The sequence below is a fragment of the Bos taurus genome, unplaced genomic scaffold (genome assembly GCF_002263795.3).
Source record: "Bos taurus isolate L1 Dominette 01449 registration number 42190680 breed Hereford unplaced genomic scaffold, ARS-UCD2.0 Leftover_ScbfJmS_1899, whole genome shotgun sequence".
In the NCBI taxonomy this organism is placed as follows: domain Eukaryota; kingdom Metazoa; phylum Chordata; class Mammalia; order Artiodactyla; family Bovidae; genus Bos; species Bos taurus.
Window position 1 is genome coordinate 1,476,915 of NW_020190994.1, and position 21,489 is coordinate 1,498,403.

Consider the following 21,489-nt stretch of genomic DNA (forward strand, 5'->3'; position numbering starts at 1 on the left):
ACTCAGCACCTGCCATCCCCACCAACAACCAGTGGTGTGTTCCCAGATATATGAAACCACATCCCTGTACCTTCGGTACATGGAAATTCACACAGGGTACCTGACCTTCCCTGATGGTTTCTCCTGACTTAATATAGTAGATTTGCCTCCTGTTTGGTGTTTCTTGGCATAATGCTCTTGAAACATTTATAGAAAGCACCACAAAAATTCCATTATAAAGTCTACTCTATGTGAATGTTACCACATTCTTTATATGAAACTCGTTAGCAGATTTCTTTAGTTCCCAGTAAACACATAGATTTATTTTAAATCAATTCGGTATATGATACAGATTGTTTCTGCAGTTTTTCATGAACTGAAATAAAAATATATACAACAGTATCTGCCTGTGCAACAAATGGCTGCAAGGCAGAATAAGGGATTTCAATTGTACTACAGCCTATGTGAATAAATCAGATGAAAAATCTGAAAAGGTTTCTAAATACCTTCTAGAGTAAAAAAAATCCAAATTGTTAATAACTTAATCAATGATTTTAATAAAAAATATTAATAACTCAAGATACTAAACTGCTAAAAGAAGAGGGGAAAAGGTTGTGAGTTCTGCTGTAAGGCTCTTCTTGTAAAATCTAACTAATTGCATATTATGACTCTGTTAGAGCAGTATTCAAAATTACAGAGATGAGAGGCTTCAGCAGCTACATCTTCACAAAAATAGCTTCCATGTTAACATTAATGTTTGGCAAGGTTTCCTTGGATAAAGAAATGGCAGCCCACTCCAGGATTCGTACCTGGAGAATCCCATGGACAGAAGAGCCTGGTGGGCTACAGACCGTAGGGTCACAGAGTCGGATATGCCTGAAATGATTTAGCAAAGCAACACAAAGGTATTCCTATCAAAGTAAATGATAATTATGCTATTGCAGCTAATTTTTACCACTTTGGGGGAATGAAAATTCTCAATATTTTCAACTGAATCTTATCTCTTATAGCACTCACTAAAAGCTTACAGCCATGGTACCATAATAAAAATTTTTGTAAGGTACCTAGATTGTTACTACTGAGACACAAAAATGTGAGGTAAGCATACCTTTTCCCAGAACCCTTTGAAGCCAGAGATATTAAACAATTAAGGCACTTGAAAATATTAGGGATATGTATAAACTTTCAAAAAAACAAACAAAACAAACAAAGTATAGCTGTACTAGCAAGCAATGACAAAATAGTAAATCTTAATTTTATGAACGTTTAATTATATAAATGTAAGGAATTCTGGCTTAAGAAATGGTCAAGAGCAACTTGTCATTTCTTATGGTAAAATATTGAAAACCCAGTGCTAAATTCAGCCACTGTAGGATAAAGAAACGAAAACAAAAAAACCTTAAGGACCTGGAGACTTAGTGAGCAAAACCTCATTTTAAACTGATTGAGGCCTCTGAACTAATCCTGTGTGTCAAAGGCAGGGAAGAAGGATCTCTCTAAACATGTAAAAACTACTGACTCATAAGGAAACTAAAGAAATGAAAGAATGCATGCTTATCATATCACAGAAATCAAAACTGAGAAAGGATACAGAAGAAAGCAAAAATGTGATCTGTTTACTCAGGGCATTCATCATTAAAATCTACAGTAATCTGATCAACTAAAATTTTTCTCTGAAATTATACTGCTCCCATTTCCTGTGTCAAAACTTAAAATTACTGTCTCATTAAAGAGTTAGTAAATGATTCTAAAACAGATTCCTTCTTGCCTCACAGAGGTTCAGTTCAGTTCAGTTCAGTTGCTCAGTCATATCCAATTCTCTGCTACCCCATGAGTTGCAGATGCCAGGCCTCCCTGTCAATCACCAACTCCTGGAGTTTACCCAAACTAAAGTCCATTGAGGCAGTGATGCCATCCAGCAATCTCATCCTCTGTTGTCCGCTTTCCTCCTTCCTCCAATTCTTCCCAGGATCAGGGTCTTTTCCAATGAGTCAATTCTTCACATGAGGTGGCCAAAGTATTGGTTTCAACTTCAACATCAGTCCTTCTAATGAAAACCCAGGACTAATCTACTTTAGGATGGACTGGTTGGGTCTCCTTACAGTCCAAGGCACTCTCAAGAGTCCTCTCCAACACCACAGTTCAAAAGCATCAATTCTTTCATGATCAGCTTTCTTGAGTCCAACCCTCACATCCATACATGACCACTGGAAAAACCATAGCCTTGACTAGACAGACCTTTGTTGGCAAAGTAATGTCTCTGCTTTTTAATCTGCTGTCTAGGTTGGTCATAACTTTCCTTGCAAGGAGTAAGCATCTTTTAATTTCATGGCTGCAATCACCATCTACAGTGATTTTGGAGCCCATAAAAACAAAGTCTGACACTGTTTCCACTGTTTCCCCATACATTTTCCATGAAGTGATGGGACCAGATGGCATGATCTTCGTTTTCTGAATGTTGAGCTTTAAGCCAACTTTTTCACTCTCCTCTTTCACTTTCATCAAGAGGCTCTTTAGTTTCTCTTTACTTTCTGCCATAAGGGTGGTGTCATCTGCATATCTGAGGATATTGATATTTCTCCTAGCAATCTTGATTCTGGCTTGTGCTTCTTCCAGCCCAGCATTTCTCAGGATGTACTCTGCATAGAAGTTAAATAAGCAGGGTGACAATACACAGCCTTGATGTACTCATTTTCCTATTTGGAACCAGTCTGTTGTTGCATGTCCAGTTCTAACTTGCTTCCTGACCTGCATACAGGTTTCTCAAGAGACAGGTTAGGTGGTCTGGTATTCCCATCTCTTTCAGAATTTTTCACAGTTTATTGTGATCCACACAGTCAAAGGCTTTGGCATAGTCAATAAAGCAGAAATAGATGTTTTCCTGGAACTCTCTTGCTTTTTCCATGATCCAGTGGATGTTAGCAATTTGATCTCTGGTTCCTCTGCCTTTTCTAAAACCAGCTTGAACATCTGGAAGTTCATGGTTCATGTATTGCTGAAGCCTGACTTGGAGAATTTTGAGCATTACTTTACAAGCATGTGAGATAAGTGCAATTGTGTGGTAGTTTGATCATTCTTTGGCATTGCTTTTCTTTGGGATTGGGATGAAAACTGACCTTTTCCAGTCCTGTGGCCACTGCTGAGTTTTCCAAATTTGCTGGCATATTGAACGCAGCACTTTCACAGCATCATCTTTTAGGATTTGAAATAGCTCAACTGGAATTCCATCACTTGCACTAGCTATGTTCATAGTGATGCATCCTAAGGCCCACTTGACTTCACATTCCAGGATGTCTGGGTTTAGGTGAGTGTGAGTGATCACAGCATCATGATTATCTGGGTCATAAATATCTTTTTTGTACAGTTCTTCTGTGTATTCTTGCCACCTCTTCTTAATATCTTCTGCTTCTGTTAGGTCCATATCATTTCTGTCCTTTATCGAGCCCATCATTGCATGAAATGTTCCCTTGGTATTTCTAATTTTCTTGAAGAGATCTCTAGTCTTTCCCATTCTGTTGTTTTCCTCTATTTCTTTGCATTGATCACTGAGGAAGGCTTTCATATCTCTTCTTGCTATTCAGATGCTCATATCTTTCCTTTTCTCCTTTGCTTTTTGGCTTCTTTTCTTTTCACAGCTATTTGTAAGGCCTCTTCAGACAACTGGTTTGCTTTTTCGCATTTCTTTTCCATGGGGATGTTCTTGATCTCTGTCTCTTGTACAGTGTCACAAACCTGCATCCATAGTTAATCAGGCACTCTGTCTATCAGATCTAATGGCAGACCACTTCGGTATTCTTCCTTTGAGAGCCCCATGAAGAGTATGAATAGGCAAAAAGATAGGACACTGAAAGATGAACTCCCCAGGTCAGTAAGTGCCCAATATGCTACTGGAGATCAGTGGAGAAATAACTCCAGATAGAATGAAGGGATGGAACCAAAGCAAAAATAGCACCCAGTTGTGGATGTGACTGGTGATGGAAGCAAGGTCAGATACTGTAAAGAGCAATATTGCATAGGAACCTGGAATGTTAGGTCCATAAATCAAGGCAAATTGGAAGTGGTCAACAGGAGGTATCAAGAGTGAACATTGACATTCTCTGAATCAGCAAACTAAGATGGACTGGAATGGGTGAATTTAACTCAGATGACATCCTGGAATGTGAAGTTAAGTGGGCCTTAGGAAGCGTCACTATGAAGAAAACTAGTGGAGGTGATGGAATTCCAGTTGAGCTATTTCAAATCCTAAAAGGTGATGCTATGAAAGAGCTGCACTCAATATGCCAGCAAATTTAGAAAACTCAACCATGGCCACAGGACTGGAAAAGGTCAGTTTTCATTCCCAATCCCAAAGAAAGGCAATGCCAAATAATGCTCAAACTACCGCACAATTGCACTCATCTCACACACTAGTAAAGTAATGCTCAAAATTCTCCAAGCCAGGCTTCAGCAATATGTGAACCGTGAACTTCCATTGTTCAAGCTGGTTTTAGAAAAGGCAGAGGAACCAGAGATCAAATTGCTAACATCCGCTGGATCATGGAAAAAGCAAGAGAGTTCCAGAAAACATCTATTTCTGCTTTATTGACTATGTCAAAGCCTTTAACTATGTGCATCACAACAAATTGTGGAAAATTCTGAAAGAGATGGGAGTACCAGACCACCTGACCTGTCTCTTGAGATACCTGTATGCAGGTCAGGAAGCTACAGTTAGAACTGGACATAGAACAACAGACTGGTTCCAAATAGGAAAAGGAGTACATCAAGGCTGTATATTGTCACCCTGCCTATTTAACATATATGCAGAGTACATCATGAGAAACGCTGGGCTGGAGGAAGCACAAGCTGGAATCAAGATTGCTGGGAGAAATATCAATATCCTCAGATATGCAGATGACACCACCCTTATGGCAGAAAGTGAAGAACTAAAGAGCCTCTTGATGAAAGTGAAAGAGGAGAGTGAAAAAGTTGGCTTAAAGCTCAACATTCAGAAAACTAAGATCATGACATCCAGTCTCATCACTTTATGGGAAATGGATGAGAAAACAGTGAAAACAGTGTCAGACTATTTTTTTTGGGCTCCAGAATCACTGCAGATGGTGATTGTAGCCATGAAATTAGAAGACAGCTACTCCTTGCAAGGAAAGTTATGACCAATCTAGACAGTATATTAAAAAGCAGAGACATTACTTTGTCAACAAAGGTCCATCTAGTAAGGGCTATGGTTTTTCCAGTGGTCATGTATGGATGTGAGAGTTGAAGTATAAAGAAATCTGACTGCAGAAGAACTGATGTTTTTGAACTGTGGTGTTGGAGAAAACTCTTGAGAGTCCCTTGGACTGCAAGGAGATCCAACCAGTTCATCCTAAAGGAGATCAGTCCTGGGTGTTCATTGGAAGGACTGATGTTGAAGCTGAAACTCCAATACTTTGGCCACCTGATGCAAAGACCTCACTCATTTGAAATGACCCTGATGCTGGGAAAGATTGAGGGCAAGAGAAGGGGAAGACAGAGGATGAGATGGCTGGATGGCATCACCAACTCGATGGACATGAGTTTGGGTGAACTCCGGCAGTTGGTGATGGACAGGGAGGCCTGGCGTGCTGCAGTTCATGGGTTTGCAAAAAGTAGGACACAACTGAGCGAATGAACTGAACTGAGCTGATTAGAAAGAGAAACATGCACCCAAGATAAGGTCATTTCCTCGAAAGAAACTGGTTGCATCAAAGGCAGGCTTTGGCACAGGATGTGAGATTGTAGATAAAGTGGTGTTAGTTGTAGCTGAGAGTGGCTGTAGTGGGAGCTGAGGAGGGGAAAGCAACGCTGCAGTTTTCATGGTGGTTGCTATGGTGTCAGCTGTGTTCACCACCTGGCAGTCACTACCGTTGAATTATCTGAACAGTAACTTTTGCCTTTCATTCAATACAAAAGCAGGTAGTATTAGCAGCGTTAGCATCTAAACAGGAGACACAGCTGTTGTCGTTTTCCCAGATTTCTGGTGCTGGAGAGGTGACCCTGTGGAGCTGCGGCATTGGGGCTCTCGTGATGGTGGTCAGTAAAGCTGGGTGTGTAGTTACACTCAGGGCCATGGAGGTGCCCTGAGCTGTGGTCATCACACAGAGTATGACCACAAGAGTATGACCACACATCCCGTGGCCCAGAGCAGTAGGCGGGATAGCCTGGACATCACATCCCCCATGCTGGTGTTCAAGTGGAACTGGGGCATGCAACGCTATGTCTGTCCTTTTGTCCCCTACACACACCCCCGCATTGTGTACAGGTGTCCACTGAATTTTTTTTGTACCAAACTATGGCACGACTGAACAAGTTCACTTGCACTTTTTACTTTCATGCATTGGAGAAGGAAATGGCAACCCACTCCAGTATTCTTGCTTGGAGAATCCCAGGGACAGAGGAGCTTAGTGGGCTGCCGTCTATGGGGTCGCACGGAGTCGGACATGACTGAAGCGACTTAGCATCAGCAGCAGCAGCATGCAGCATTTTAAAATGGACTATTTTGTTCTTTCAAGAGCTGAATATCATGTTCTCAGACTTCTTGCCCTTAGTACAGAACACGCTGTTCTGTTGTCCTGGCCTTGCCTATGGAAGGACTGTGCCCCTTGCTGGCATCGTTAGTAATTAGGGGCTGTCATAGGTCATGGGTGAGAGAGCCCTTGAAAGGGGGAGAAGCACAGACATTGGGAGTTTTGGAGAGAAGCTGAGTCTGAATGAAGCCCCTGCTGGGTTGGGAGGCAGGAGATAGACATGAGCTCTATAACCTTCTCACTATACAGCCAGGTGGGCAAGGTCTCAGCTTTAATATAAATGGTCCCAGGGACTTCTCTAGTGGTCCAGTGGTTAAGAATCCACCTTCCAATGCAGTAGACTTTGGTCCCACCCCTGGTTCAGGAACTAAGATCACATACGCTCTGGAGCAACTAAGCCCGCACACTGCAATGAAGACCCAATGTAGCCAAAATAAGAAAAAAAGCAAAATAAAGGTTGTGTGGGGGCCTCCAGATCTCATGGGACAGGGTTTTTGAACTGTGTCTGCACAGAGTTGGGGCTGAGCTGATGGTGTTTTATTCAGGCAGTGTCCCCTGAGCCTGGATAAACAGTAGGGGAGGGGACCCAGTGCCTCTGCGCTGTCGAGTGCTGTCCCCTTCTGGGCATCCCAGAGCAATGCTGGATCCCAAAGCCTGAGCAAAGAGGGAACTCTGTCTGGCCCTGACCGACTGAGGGCTGCGATGGGAAGCTGATGTTTGTAGGTAGTTCACTATTTTGTAGTCATAACTGAGCGAAAAGTAATAAAATAGGAATCCTAAGTTTCAGGCAGAAAGAAAGAAGTGGAGACATTTTAAAATCTTAAAAAATCTTTCTCATGTATTAAAATGATAGATTTTTAATTCTTAAAATCTGGAGCAAGCTTTTTTTTGGGTGATGAAAAATCATTGCCAAATTTTTTTGCTATGTGAACGTTTTTTAATCAGTTCAGTTCTTTCCAGAAAAAAAAAATTTAATTTGAAGATTATCCAGACTTTTACTTAATCATATGTAACCACTGTGCCTGTGTGTCTTTCTTAAACATAGCAGTTACTGAGAATTCTCTTAACATTTAGATATGTAAAGATGTACAGACACCCTAAGTCTTTCAGGAATATGACCTGTGATTGGCATGATGGTACTTTTCCTTCTCCATCATATTGGACTATGCACTGTCTAGTGTAATTCATGTTTTTTGTTTTCCTTGCAGTAGAAGCACTTTATTGCTCCTGTGTAGCCAGGATAGGTAATGCATGTATCACATATAAAATTGAGGCTTTATCACTCTGACCCATGATGTCATAATTAATTTCTTTATTCTTCATTATTTTGTTGTTGGTATTACATTAGAGCTCTAGTTAAATTAGAGCTCTGACCGTTGCTTATAAGAGTTATTTTAGCATGAGTGACTTCTTCATATAACGTGCCCTTTTGCTTGCTGAGCATTACTGAGGTTTATTCTTTATCAAATGAAAATGGAGACATTAGTGATTTCAAATTATTTATTAAAAGACCAGGCATGCTAGGTATTTATGCTGCCACCTTGTGAAGACTAATGAGATAGACAGGTAAAACCAAAAGTCATGATGAAAACTTATAAATGATTAAAAACCTCCCCTTGAATATTCTAAGTACATTATATTAATAAGTTTGTGTGCATCATGCAGTTTGCATTTCAGGCAGGTACCTTGTCATCTCTACTACTTAAATTCTGTGGGTGTCAAGAACTGTGTCCGTATGGAAATCTGGTGAAAGAAGGTATCTTCTTTTTTTTCCCCCTATTATTTTATTTTTATTGTATTACTATTTATAGTACATTGCTCAAGCTTTTTTTTTTCTTTTAACTTTACAATATTGTATTGGTTTTGCCATATATCAGCATGAATCCACCACAGGTGTACACATGTTCCCCATCCTGAACCCTCCTCCCTCCTCCCTCCCCTTACCATCCCTCTGGGTTATCCCAGTGCACTAGCCCCAAACATCCAGTATCGTGCATCGAACCTGGACTGGTGACTCGTTTCATATATGATATTATACATATTTCAATGCCATTCTCCCAAATCATCCCACCCTCTCCCTCTCCCAGAGTCCAAAAGACTGTTCTATACATCAGTGTTTCTTTTGCTGTCTTGTATACAGGGTTATTGTTACCATCTTTCTAAATTCCATATATATGCATTAGTATACTGTATTGGTGTTTTTCTTTCTGGCTTGCTTTACTCTATAATAGGCTCCAGTTTCATCCACCTCATTAGAACTGATTCAAATGTATTCTTTTTAATGGCTGAGTAATACTCCATTTTGTATATGTACCACAGCTTTCTTATCCATTCATCTGCTGATGGACATCTAGGTTGCTTCCATGTCCTGGCTATTATAAACAGTGCTGCGATGAACATTGGGGTACACGTGTCTCTTTCAATTCTGGTTTCCTCGGTGTGTATGCCCAGCAGTGGGATTGCTGGGTCATAAGGCAGTTCTATTTCCAGTGTATTAAGGAATCTCCACACTGTTCTCCATAGTGGCTGTACTAATTTGCATTCCCACCAATAGTATAAGAGAGTTCCCTTTTCTCCACACCCTCTCCAGCATTTATTGCTTATAGACTCTTCTTTCTGCAATTACATGCTTCAAACCCCCAAAGAGATAGGATTGGATGAAAAGGCCTCTGCCGAGGTCCAGCCCCGGCTGATCCAGGGTATTCAAAGGGGAGACAGCTTCGGCGACCTATTTATTTATTTATTCATCAAAGATATAAAGAATAATAGAATGAGGATAGCTCAGTAGGAAAATTCAGTGGAGAAAAGAGGCTGAGTAGCTTGGTTTATGCGGAAGATCAATATAACCTGTGACACCAGGTTAGCTCTGACCACGGAGGCTGCAGGCGCCCTCTCGAATAGCGGAAGGTGCCCCACCTTAGACACCTTCTCGAGTGGGTCTTAGAAGCCCAGGCAAATAAATGGTCGCAGAGGATTTCTGCACTCCAGATGGAGACTCATCTGGAAATTGAGGGGAAGAATGACATGGGGAGACCAAGCTTTGGTGAGCAAGGCCCGTAGCTTTATTTTCAACAGGGGCTTTTATACCCTAAGTTACACATAGAGGATAATAGGGGATGCAAAGTCAGCAGTCTTTGATCCTTATCAAAAACTAGGGTTTCTATCCTGCAAATTTATCGTATACAAATGGTTTAGGTGATTTACATCATCTTCTGGTCAGAAGGCCTATTAACATTTTATGACTCTTGACAAAGACTTATTTTCTCTAAGAGTAATTATTTTAAGGTTTGGCACCATCTTCCGAAGGTGTTAGATAAAATTGCATTCCTATAGGGTGGACACGAATGGGTTTACAACAAAGGAAAGAATTTATTACCTTAAGGGTCTAAAGTTACTAACACCAAGGCCACTACTTATTTTTTCTACATACCAACTGTTAATTAATACATATTCAAGGATACAATACAGGGGATGTGAAAACTTAGCAACAAGCATTGGCTCATCAATGAAATCTTTTACTAGTTTTATTCTGACAGTTTCTAACTCTCTGAGAGGCTCTAAGCTATTTGAATATCTTAAGCTTCCCGTGCCTCTGGAGGCTGGGAGACTGTAAACAATCATATGCATAGCTGTAGGAGACAGGGTAAACTTGTCAGGCGAGTTAGAGAGCTATCTGAGGGGTTTGGATTTAAACACTCCTAATTGCCCAGGAACTTTATTAATTGGAGCTGTAAGTTAACTCTTTGACAGAGAGAGTGAGATGGTGGTGGGGGACAGCCCCCAGTAAAGTCAGAGGTGAGAGCACAAAGCAATAAAGTAGGCGGACTCTGGTTTTGTGGAGGGTAGATGCTCGAGAATATCCGGGGGGATTCCTGAGGCTTGATCCCGCCTTTGCGTATGCCGAGCCTCCTTCCTCATGACCTTTGTCACGAGTGGAATGCCTCAATGGCTCCCGGCAGGCCTCCAGGACACAGTATCTTAAAATATGAAGGATAAAAAATGTGGGCTATATTAGCATGAAAATGAACGTTAGTCATGTCTGACTCTTTGCGACCCCCATGGACTATACATATATATAGTCCAATTCTCCAGGCCAGAATACTGGTGTGGGTAGCTATTCCCTTCTCCAGGGGATCTTGCTAACCCAGGTCTCCTACATTGCAGGCAGATTCTTTACCAGCTGAGCCACAGGGGAAGTCACTAGGGAAGGTATATTAGCATAGCAATGACTATTATATTATTTTCAACTACTTTCTGAAGTAATTTGTGTTACTTTGTTGAAATGGGTGTGCTTTTATAAACTTTAATTTGCAGGAATCAGAATCACCAACCCTAAAAGGCATTTCGTTTACTGTCAGACCAGGTGAACTGTTGGCTGTGGTCGGACCTGTGGGAGCAGGAAAGGTAAGTTGAGATGTCTTTTGTCAGTTTGACGCAATGCTGCAGCTTCTGTTAAATTCTCAGACGGGAGCCCACAGCTGAGTGTGACACGGTTTGAACTGGGTGTGTCTAGAACAGTGTTTCTCTAGGTGTGTTCCATAGAATGTTAGTTTGCAAGAAGGTTTCATGGCCAAATAAGTCTGGATAAACACACACTGTGTTTTCCTTCTTGATGTTTCATGTTGCACAGTTGGGAACTGCTTGTGGGGAGTTTGGGTGTTTTAGTGAAGGAAATTATTGATGTGATAGCTGTTCAGGACAGACAGAGACAGTGGGGACTTCTTTTTGTCACAGTGGCCCCTCCAGGAAGTCTGGAGGTGGTGAAGGCTCTTGCCAGAAGCTCTGAGCATTTCCTCATATGACTTTACTTGGTCCCACCAGTGCACATGTAAATGAATGTGCAGCCATGTGGTAGAGCTCAAGATACAGATGTGAGCCAGACCCCGATGCCTCTGCCTTTTAGAGGCAACCAGATTCTAAAGTGAGACAGATATGCAGGCAGATTATTTCATCTCAGTGTGGTGAGTGCTCTGATGATGTGGACATAGACATGCCTCTTCTGTGTGTTACAACAGATTTGAAGGACATGTGTACGTGCACTTAGTCTCCTGTGTTTTGCACAACAAAATACAGAAACCTAAATGTGGGATTTGTACACGAGAGGGAGATGATTACCTCTATGATGGACTTTTAAAAATATTTATGTATTTATATTTCTTTTAAAAATTTATGTATTTATTTTATGTTTTTAAAATTTATTTATTTTTTAATTGGACGATAATTGCTTTGCAATATTGTGTCAGTTTCTGCCATACATCAGCATGAATCAGCCATAGGTATATGTCTGTCCTCTACCTCTTGAAGCTCCCTCCCACCTTGCACTCCTCTAGGTTGTTACAGAGCACTGAATTTGAGCTCCCTAAGCATGATGGACTTTAACTCTTTGACCAAAACAACCTCAGAGTTCTCTTAATTAATAATCTTTGGATATGTTCTTCACACATCACTTTAAGTTAAAAAAGAATATTTATTTATTTGGCTGAATTGGGTCTTAGTTGCAGTACATGGGCTCTCTAATTGTGTGTTGGCCTAGTTGCCCTGCGGCATGTGGGATCTTAGTTACCTGTCCGCATATCTAAGCAGAGCCCCTGACATTGGAAAACAGATATATATATATATATATATATATATATATATATATATATATATATATATAATTATCTGGGTATTTTTTTAAATATCTTTATTTTGTATTGGGATATAGCCAATTAACAGTGTTGTGATACTTTCAGGTGAACAGTGAAGGATATCTCTCAACCATACATATATACATATATCCATTCTCTGCCAAACTCCCCTCCCATCCAGACTGCCACAAAGCACTGAGTAGAGTCCCATGTACTATACAGTAAGTCCTTGTTGGTTAAGCATTTTACATATAGCAGTGTGTACACATCCATCCCAAACTCCCTAAATATCCCTTCCCTACATCCCGGAAGGTGGATTCTTAACCACTGACCACCAGGGAAGTCCCCACATACCTTTTTAAGAACAAGTATTTGTCAAGTAAGACATACCCAAATGCAGGAACAACTGCATTAAACATCAGATACAGAAAGTACCGCACAAACTACCACACAATTGCACTCATCTCACATGCTAGTAAAGTAATGCTTAAAATTCTCCAAGCTGGGCTTCAGCAATACGTGAACCGTGAGCTTCCAGATGTTCAAGCTGGTTTTAGAAAAGGCAGAGGAACCAGAGATCCAATTGCCAACATCCGCTGGATCATGGAAAAAGAAGAGAGTTCCAGAAAAACATCTACTTCTGCTTTATTGACTATGCCAAAGCCTTTGACTGTGTGGATAACAATAAACTGTGGAAAATTCTGAAAAAGATGGGAATACCAGACCACCTGACCTGTCTCTTGAGATACCTGTATGCAGGTCAGGAAGCAACAGCTAGAACTGGACATAGAACAACAGACTGCTTCCAAACAGGAAAAGCAGTACATCAAGGCTGTATATTGTCACCCTGCTTATTTAACTTACATGCAGAGTACATCATGAGAAACGCTGGGCTGGAGGAAGCACAAGCTGGAATCAAGATTGCCGGGAGAAATATCAATATCCTCAGATATGCAGATGACACCACCCTTATGGCAGAAAGTGAAGAAGAACTAAACAGCTTCTTGACGAAAGTGAAAGAGGAGAGTGAAAAAGTTGGCTTAAAGCTCAACATTCAGAAAACTAAGATCATGGCATCCGGTCCCATCACTTCATGGCAAATAGATGGGGAAACAGTGGAAACAGTGGCTGACTTTATTTCTGGGGGCTCCAAAATCACTGCAGATGGTGACTGCAGCCATGAAATTAAAAGACATTTACTCCTTGGAAGCAAAGTTATGACCAACCTAGATAACATATTAAAAAGCAAAAACATTACTTTGCCAACAAAGGTCTGTCTAGTCAAGGCTATGGTTTTTCCAGTATTCATGTATGGATGTGAGAGTTGGACTATAAAGAAAGCTGAGCACTGAAGAATTGATGCTTTTGAACTGTGGTGTTGGAGAAGACTCTTGAGAGTCCCTTGGACTGCAAGCAGATCCTACCAGTCCATCCTAAAAGGAGATCAGTCCTGGGTGTTCATTGGAAGGACTGATGTTGACCCTGAAACTCCAATACTTTGGCCACCTGATGCGAAGAGCTGACTCATTTGAAAAGACATACAGATGGCTAACAAACACATGAAAAGATGCTCAACATCACTCATCATCAGAGAAATGCAAATCAAAACCACTATGAGGTACCATTTCATGCCAATCAGAATGGCTGCGATTCATAAGTCTACAAATAATAAATGCTGGATAGGGTGTGGAGAAAAGGGAACCCTCTTACACTGTTGGTGGGAATGCAAACTAGTACAGCCACTATGGAGAACAGTGTGGAGATTCCTTAAAAAACTGGGAATAGAACTGCCTTATGATCCAGCAATCCCACTGCTGGGCATACACACTGAGGAAACCAGAAGGGAAAGAGACACATGTACCCCAGTGTTCATTGCAGCACTGTTTATAATAGCCAGTACATGGAAGCAACCTAGATGTCCATCAGCAGATGAATGGATAGGAAAGCTATGGTACATATGCACAATGGAGTATTACTCAGCCATTAAAAAGAAAACATTTGAATCAGTTCTAATGAGGTGGATGAAACTGGAGCCTATTATACAGAGTGAAGTAAGCCAGAAGGAAAAACACCAATACAGTATACTAACAAATATATATGGAATTTAGAAAGATGGTAACAATAACCCTGTGTACAAGACAGCAAAAGAGACACTGATGTATAGAACAGTCTTATGGACTCTGTGGGAGAGGGAGAGGGTGGGAATATTTGGGAGAATGGCATTGAAACATGTAAAATATCATGTATGAAACGAGATGCCAGTCCAGGTTCGATGCACAATACTGGATGCTAGTGCACTGGGACGACCCAGAGGGATGGTATGGGGAGGGAGGAGGGAGGAGGGTTCAGGATGGGGAACACATGTATACCTGTGGCGGATTCATTTTGATATTTGGCAAAACTAATACAATTATGTAAAGTTTAAAATAAAATAAAATCAAAAAAAAAGAAAAAATTACTGAATTAATAAAGTGGAAACCTAAAGGCATAAAAAAAAAAAAAAAAAAGAAAAGACCCTGATGCTGGGAAAGATTGAGGGCAGGAGGAGAAGGGGACAACAGAGGATGAGATGGTTTGATGGCATCACCGACTCGATGGACTTGGGTTTGGGTGAACTCCGGGAGTTGGTGATGCACAGGGAGGCCTGGTGTGCTGTGGTTCATGGGGTTGCAAAGAATTGGACACGACTGAGCAACTGAACTGAACAGAAAGTACACATCCTGCTGGTCTGCTCTGCTAGTGAAGGATGTTATATATTCTTAGTCTTTGCTGAATAGAGCACTTCGTTTGGGGAAACTCAGGCAGGGTAGATTGTTATGGTATTTATATTCCTTATCCACCTTCAGTTTACATTGACCAATAGTGCTCTTTTCCATGTTTTTCCTTCAATATTCAGAGCTGCACTTTATCCTGTTCTGATATCCTTGATCAAGCACCAGGGTGGGGACTGTGCAGCATGTGTGTCCCGGCCTGAGTACTCTCTGTTGACATGTGTGTGTTGCCCTCTGTTTCAGTCGTCACTGTTACGTGCTCTGCTGGGGGAGCTGCCCCGGAGCCAGGGGAAGGTTAGCGTGCATGGAAGGATCGCGTATGTTTCTCAGCAGCCCTGGGTGTTTCCAGGAACTGTGAGAAGTAACATTTTATTTGGGAAGAAATACGAAGAAGAGAGATATGAAGAAGTAATAAAGGCTTGTGCTTTGGAAGAGGTGAGTAATGACTTTTGAGCTGCATATACTCAAATTTCAAATGATAGTGTTCGCTTAAGCTATAAGGTTTATTGAAAGTTCTTTTTGTTTTTTTAAATTTGAAAGGTCTTTGATTGTTGCTTTAAGCTGGTCTGGGTAAATATGCAGTTGTATATGCAGCTGCTTTAATTCTGATGTGATAATCACAGAATGCCTTTATTTCATTTGGTGAAGCTTCATTCAGTTTTAGGTTCTTTTTTTTAATGGACAGTTACAAAAATTTGTAAAAACAGAGAGCACTCTGTAATGATCCCTCACGTACCCACCCCCAGCTCCAACCAGGATCAGCTGGTGGCCAGTCTTGCTGCATCTCTACCGCTGGCCTCTGCCAGCCCCACCCCGACCCCAGAGTACTGTGGAGCAGATCCTAGACCTCAGATTAGTCCATCTGTAAACATTTCATCTGTTTTTGTCTAAAAGATAGGAAAGCCTTTGGAAGAAAAAATCACCAACATTATTTCACCTGAAAAATTACCCTAATTCCTGAATATCATCAACTTTCTCATTGGTGTTTACACGTTGCTAATCATCTCACTCTGAAATCTGGCTCACCATTGATGGAATCAGACTCCACATGAGGTCTGCCCACTGCACTTGGTTAGTGCCTCCTCAGTCTCTTTCAGTCTCCAGGTTTCCCTCTCTGCTGGGTTTTGACTTGTAATTTATTAAAGAAAATGTAATGCTTAAAAATTTCTTCTTAATCCTTCCTCATTTCATTGGAGGAGACATTGTTTTCAGAAATTGCATTGAGTTTCACAGAAAATGGCAAGAAGAAACATTTAGCTCTACCTTGAGATTTAGATGAAATTAGTAAATGAATGGGCTTCCCTGGTGGCTCAGAGGTTAAAGCATCTGCCTCCAGTGCGGGAGACCCTGGTTCCATCCTTGGGTCGGAAAGATCCCCTGGAGAAGGAAATGGCAACCCACTCCAGTATTCTTGCCTGGAGAATCCCATGGACGGAGGAGATGAAAAACTGAACTTACTTAATAGGAAAATGTAATTTGGCAAAAAGAAAGAAGAACATAAATACAGATTAAACAGTATTTTACTCTCTTGAGTTATAAAAATCCATGAACAATAGTGTTAAAGGGCTCCCCCTGTGGTCTGTTCGGATCTGGACATCTTTTATACTGTGAGGAAAAGGCTGGGACTGTCTTTCAAAGGTGTGGTGGTGGAGACTCCAAACCTGCTTTCTGAAGAAACAGTAATTTTGCTTGACTAATGCTTGAACATCATAGATTTTTATCAGGTGAATATCAATTTTTGATGATGTGGACAAAACGGAATTGCTCACTCTTCTGTTTCTTTCTCCTGGTCTGTGGTTGGTTGTGGGAGATTGTGTTTGCAGAACCAATGCCAAGCTAGCAGTAATCAGCAAGATTTTTATTAAATAGTGTTTATACTGTGTAAGAAAAGAAGGGGAAAGCAAACATAAAACATTGAGACAATAGCTCCCATTTATTCAGAGTCTACATGCAAATCATTTCTCTTTCTCAGACATGCACCCAGAAGAGGGTATATGAATTATTAATTCTTTATGAATATCTTCAGTGTTACCATTTTCATTTTATATTTGGTAAAACTGAGGCTTGGAGAGAGAACATTTTAAAAAGTAGGTGATGGATAAAGCTGGAAGATGGGGTGTGGAATAAACAGATTTCAGGTGTTTCCTCTTTACCTTAGTCCTGTCAACCTCCTGATGCCCAGATCAGACTCCAGAGACCCAGGCCTTTTATGACCTTGTCTTTCTGGTGAAGCTCAGCCTTGTCTTTCTCCCCACATTTAAGTATCTCTGCAAAAGAGCAGGTGCTGGACAGTGGCTGATATTCAGTGTTCCCCTGGGGGCCAATGCTTTGCTGCAGCCACATGGGGTGACAGGACCAGTAATATGGGCAGCATCCGGGGTTTCATCCATCCTGGGGAGTCTGTGCAGCACAGACTCTGGTGGGAAGGGGTCCTGCAGGACTGGGCTACACAGCGGTTCTTCTGTACGTGATGTGACATTTATAAACGTGAACCACTCTCCTGTTCTCTGCACAGTCAGGACATGCAGTCAGGCCCCTCGTGCCCATTCCCTCCTTGGCAGGAAGGGAGGCCCAGGGCAGAGAAGTAGTGAAGAGATGAGTTGTGGCTTAGCCTTGCCTGCTGTCACTTTGGGTATGTTCTGTTTCCTGCCTGGGCCTCTGACATTTCAAGAGAATATTGGGTCAGAAAGTTTCCAGGAGGTTTTTCTGCTGCTCTGAAGTGTCATCTCTGACTCTGATTAGCAGGGGTCAGCAAGGTCATTATGACACCTGGAAACCACCTAATGAGTAATGATCCTCTGCTCATCTCCTTTTAGAATCCATGACTCAGTGGATGGGCATCAGGTGGTCACATAATTGTTGTGTGCTGGAGGTATTTTGTCCTGTAGATACGGAGACTATATGTGCGGTAGAAAAGGCTTGGCCTTTGGAGAGAAGCAGTCCTAGGCAGTGTCTCCAGGTGTTTGTCTCAGTTTCCTTTCTTATTAAATGCAGGAGGAGTGGGGTTACTATAAAGGCTATAGGCCATGCCTATGAAATGCAGGCATGTCAGGGTTTCAGTAAATGGTCACTGTCCTTACTATTCTAACCCTTTTCTCTACATCTCTCCATCCACACATACATTCCTATAAATATAATCAAGATTTTTTCCCCAAGGTTCTTCCTCCTCCTACATCCCCCAAATCCTAGAGGAACAAGCACTGGAAAACAGCATTTCTTAGAATACATATGTCAATAACAACTAGATGTATTAAACTGGGCCAAATTGAAATAAATGTTTAAGTTCATCCAGATGAAAACATTCTTCTAATAAAACATGAAGTAATCCCATTGGCAACATCAGTTGAGGCTGATGACCTCAACTCCAAGGCCCAGGCGTCAGAAGACTCAGAGATTGAGTCTCAGTTTCTCTGTTTTCTAGGTGTGTGGTTTTGGCTGATTGTCTGAACCTTACAAGCCTGTTTCTTCATTTGTAAAATGGAGATAATAATACTGTCAATCTTATAAGGGTGTTTCAGGAATGACATGCAACAGTGATTTTAAGCACCTGATTGCTAGGGACATAACAAGCACTCTATAAATGTTATAATAATTTTGAAAATAAATTAGCCTCTTAATTGTAAGTTCAACCAGTTTTTGGTAAAGTCACATCCATAAAATGTGACTTGTAAGAAAGAAAATATTTTCTTGATATATGTCACTTTCATTATTTGAGCTGATAATTTATATAGGTGTTATACATATAGTATCAGAGAAGGCAATGGCACCCCACTCCAGTACTCTTGCCTGGAAAATCCCATGGATGGAGGAGCCTGTTAGGCTGCAATCCATGGGGTCGCTAAGAGTCGGACATGACTGAGCGAGTTCACTTTCAATTTTCACTTTCATGCATTGGAGAAGGAAATGGCAGCTCACTCCAATGGCAACCCACTCCAGTGTTCTTGCCTGGAGAATCCCAGGGATGGGGGAGCCTGGTGGGCTGCCGTCTATGGGGTCACACAGAGTCGGACACGACTGAAGTGACTTAGCATAGCATAGCATACATATAGTATATTACATAAATCAACAGTAAATATATTCTGTTACCATAAGCAAGAGTGTATGTAACATTGGTCTACAGGCCATCTTTAACCATTTTTAAAAATTTTGAGTTTTAAGTTGTTTTTTTTTTTTAAAACAAGTTTTTACAAAACGTTTTTAAGGCTTTTAAAAACTTTTAGGTATCACACAATTAAAAGTATCAAGCTGATAAGTTCTAGTTTGATATTTTCCCACATAGATCACTTGACCTTACAAATCCTTCTTGGATGCCTATAAGTGTGTACTTTCATCTCATATTTACCACATTCCTGCCAGCATGAATGTTGCAGGAAGGGGGACCCCTTCCAGGGCCCAAAACTGGGCTCTTGTCTAACACTCAGAAATGAATTGCCAGAGGAGATACATGTGCTGACAAAGCAAGACATTTTATTGGGAAAGGGCACCTGAGTGGAGAGCAGTAGGGTAAGGGAACCCAGGAGAACAGCTCTGCCATGTGGCTCGCAGTCTTGGGTTTTACGGTGATGGAATTAGTTTCAGGGTTGTCTTTAGCCAATCATTCTGACTCAGAGTCCTTCCTGGTGGTGCACGCCTCGTTCAGCCAAGATGGATGCCAGCGAGAAGGAACTCTTTCGGTTGGTGATGTCTTATTAGTTCCATGTTCCTTACCAGGACCTTATGCAAATGGTTACTGTGGTGCCTGGCCAGGGTAGGCAGTTTCAGTCAGTGTGCTTCCCCTAACATGAATATTTTCTTTTCAGATTGCCTGGAAAATCATAGGATAATAAGTTAATTGATCCTTCTATGTCTAGGTATAGAGGCTTTCATGTCTTGAGTTAGTTTAGTGTTGTCTTCATTTCAAATACACTCTTTAGTCACAACCTGGGCAGCGTGATGTGAAAGAGCAAAAGGCTCTGAACTGACATGACCTGGTTCAGAGTCCAGCTCTTCTGTTTAACAGGTAACAGTTCTCATACCAGTAATGTGACCTCATTTAATCTCAGTTTCCTCATCTGTGAAATGGGGCCAGTACTTCCTGTGCAGCTTGTTGTGAGGCTTAGAGATAATCAGTATTATGGTCTAGCACAGTGCTTGGTGCACAGATCTTATCCCCCAGGAGCTGAGAAAAGCTGTCTACATGTGTATAAATGATGGAGCAGGATAAGACGGGTCCTTCACAAGAGGTGTAAACAGAGCCTTAGGAACCCAACAAGAAGAGAGATAAATCCAGGATGGTTTCATGGGAGAGTGTGTTTGGGCTGAGCCTGGAAAGATGGGCAGGATATTAACAGGCTGTGAGAGGAGGGGCAATTTCAAATGGGGAAAAAAAAAATGTGAAAAAAGACAGGGCCTCCCCCTGTTTGAGTCCGAAGTACAGCATTCTTCTATCAGCGCCTCACGTCTGGCCCTCATTGACCATTACTGCAGTCTTCTCCACAGTGTTTGCTGTTGTTGTTCAGTTGATACTTTTGAACTGTGATGCTGGAGAAGACTCTTGAGAGTCCCTTGGACTGTCGCAAGGAGATCAAAGCAGTCAATCCGAAAGGAAATCAACCCTAAATATTCTTTGGAAGTACTGATGCTGAAGCTAAAACCCCAATACTTTGGCCACCTGATGTGAAGAGCTGACTCATTAGAAGAAGCCCCTGATGCTGGGAGAAATTGAGGGTAGGAGGAGAAGGGGCTGACAGAGGATGAGATGGTTGGATGGCATCATGAACTCAATGGACATGAGTTTGAGCAAACTCCAGGAGATAGTGAAGGAGAGGAAAGCCTGATGTGTTGTGTCCATGGCGTCTCAAAGAGTCAAAAACGACTAAGCAACTGAACAACAACTGAACTGCGGTTTTTGAAATTTCACCCAAAGAGTGGATGTGCTACCTGGCTCCTTTTCCCAATTCATTGTAGAGAAGAAGCCAATTCTGACCCCATGTTGAAACTATTTCTTTGACTTGTTTTTTGTTGCTTTTGTTATTATAGTCATACTGAATGTCCTACCTCAGAGAATCCTGCTACTCTGCCTGTTAAACTAAAGTGCCTTTGTTCAGAATCCTGACCACTTGTAGATGGCAGGAAGGAGGAAATTAACACATCCCCTGCCTGAGTCTTGCCATTCTAGGAGATTTGCAAGATTAATGGCCTTTTTACTTTGCTTCCTCAACTTTGCTTCCTCAACTTCCTCAACCTTAACTTTGCTTCCTCAACTTCCTCAACCTTAACTTTGCTTCCTCAACTTCCTCAACCTTAACTTTGCTTCTTCAATTTTTTTTATAGGTCAGCTTTGACCTATAAAAGAACCTGGCATCTAGATCCCACTAAGATGGTTATTTTGAGATGCTAGCTTGGCATCTTCCCAGTCAGCGGACTCCCCAAATAAATTCTCCTCTTCCTGGCCTCAACCCCTCATCTCATTGGCCTGTTGTGTGCTGAGCAGAGCGAGCTTGGATTCTATAAGGAATTGAGACCCCAGATGTGCTGTGTCATGGGACTTCTCAGCACTGTTTGAGTCTGGATGTTGGTCAGAACCCAATT

At 41.5% G+C, this 21,489-nt stretch overlaps 1 protein-coding gene across 2 annotated transcripts in view; it reads left to right on the top strand.

Moving 5' to 3' along the window:
* The window catches only part of LOC132342101 (ATP-binding cassette sub-family C member 4-like), a 168,041-nt gene that overhangs the window by 49,999 nt on the left and 96,553 nt on the right, over nt 1–21,489 (top strand). For both annotated transcript variants that reach the window (XM_015473885.3, XM_010810912.4), the window contains exons 10-11: nt 10,836–10,925; nt 15,163–15,354. In XM_015473885.3, coding sequence (XP_015329371.2) covers nt 10,836–10,925; nt 15,163–15,354 — 282 coding nt within the window. The remainder of the gene's footprint in view (nt 1–10,835; nt 10,926–15,162; nt 15,355–21,489) is intronic.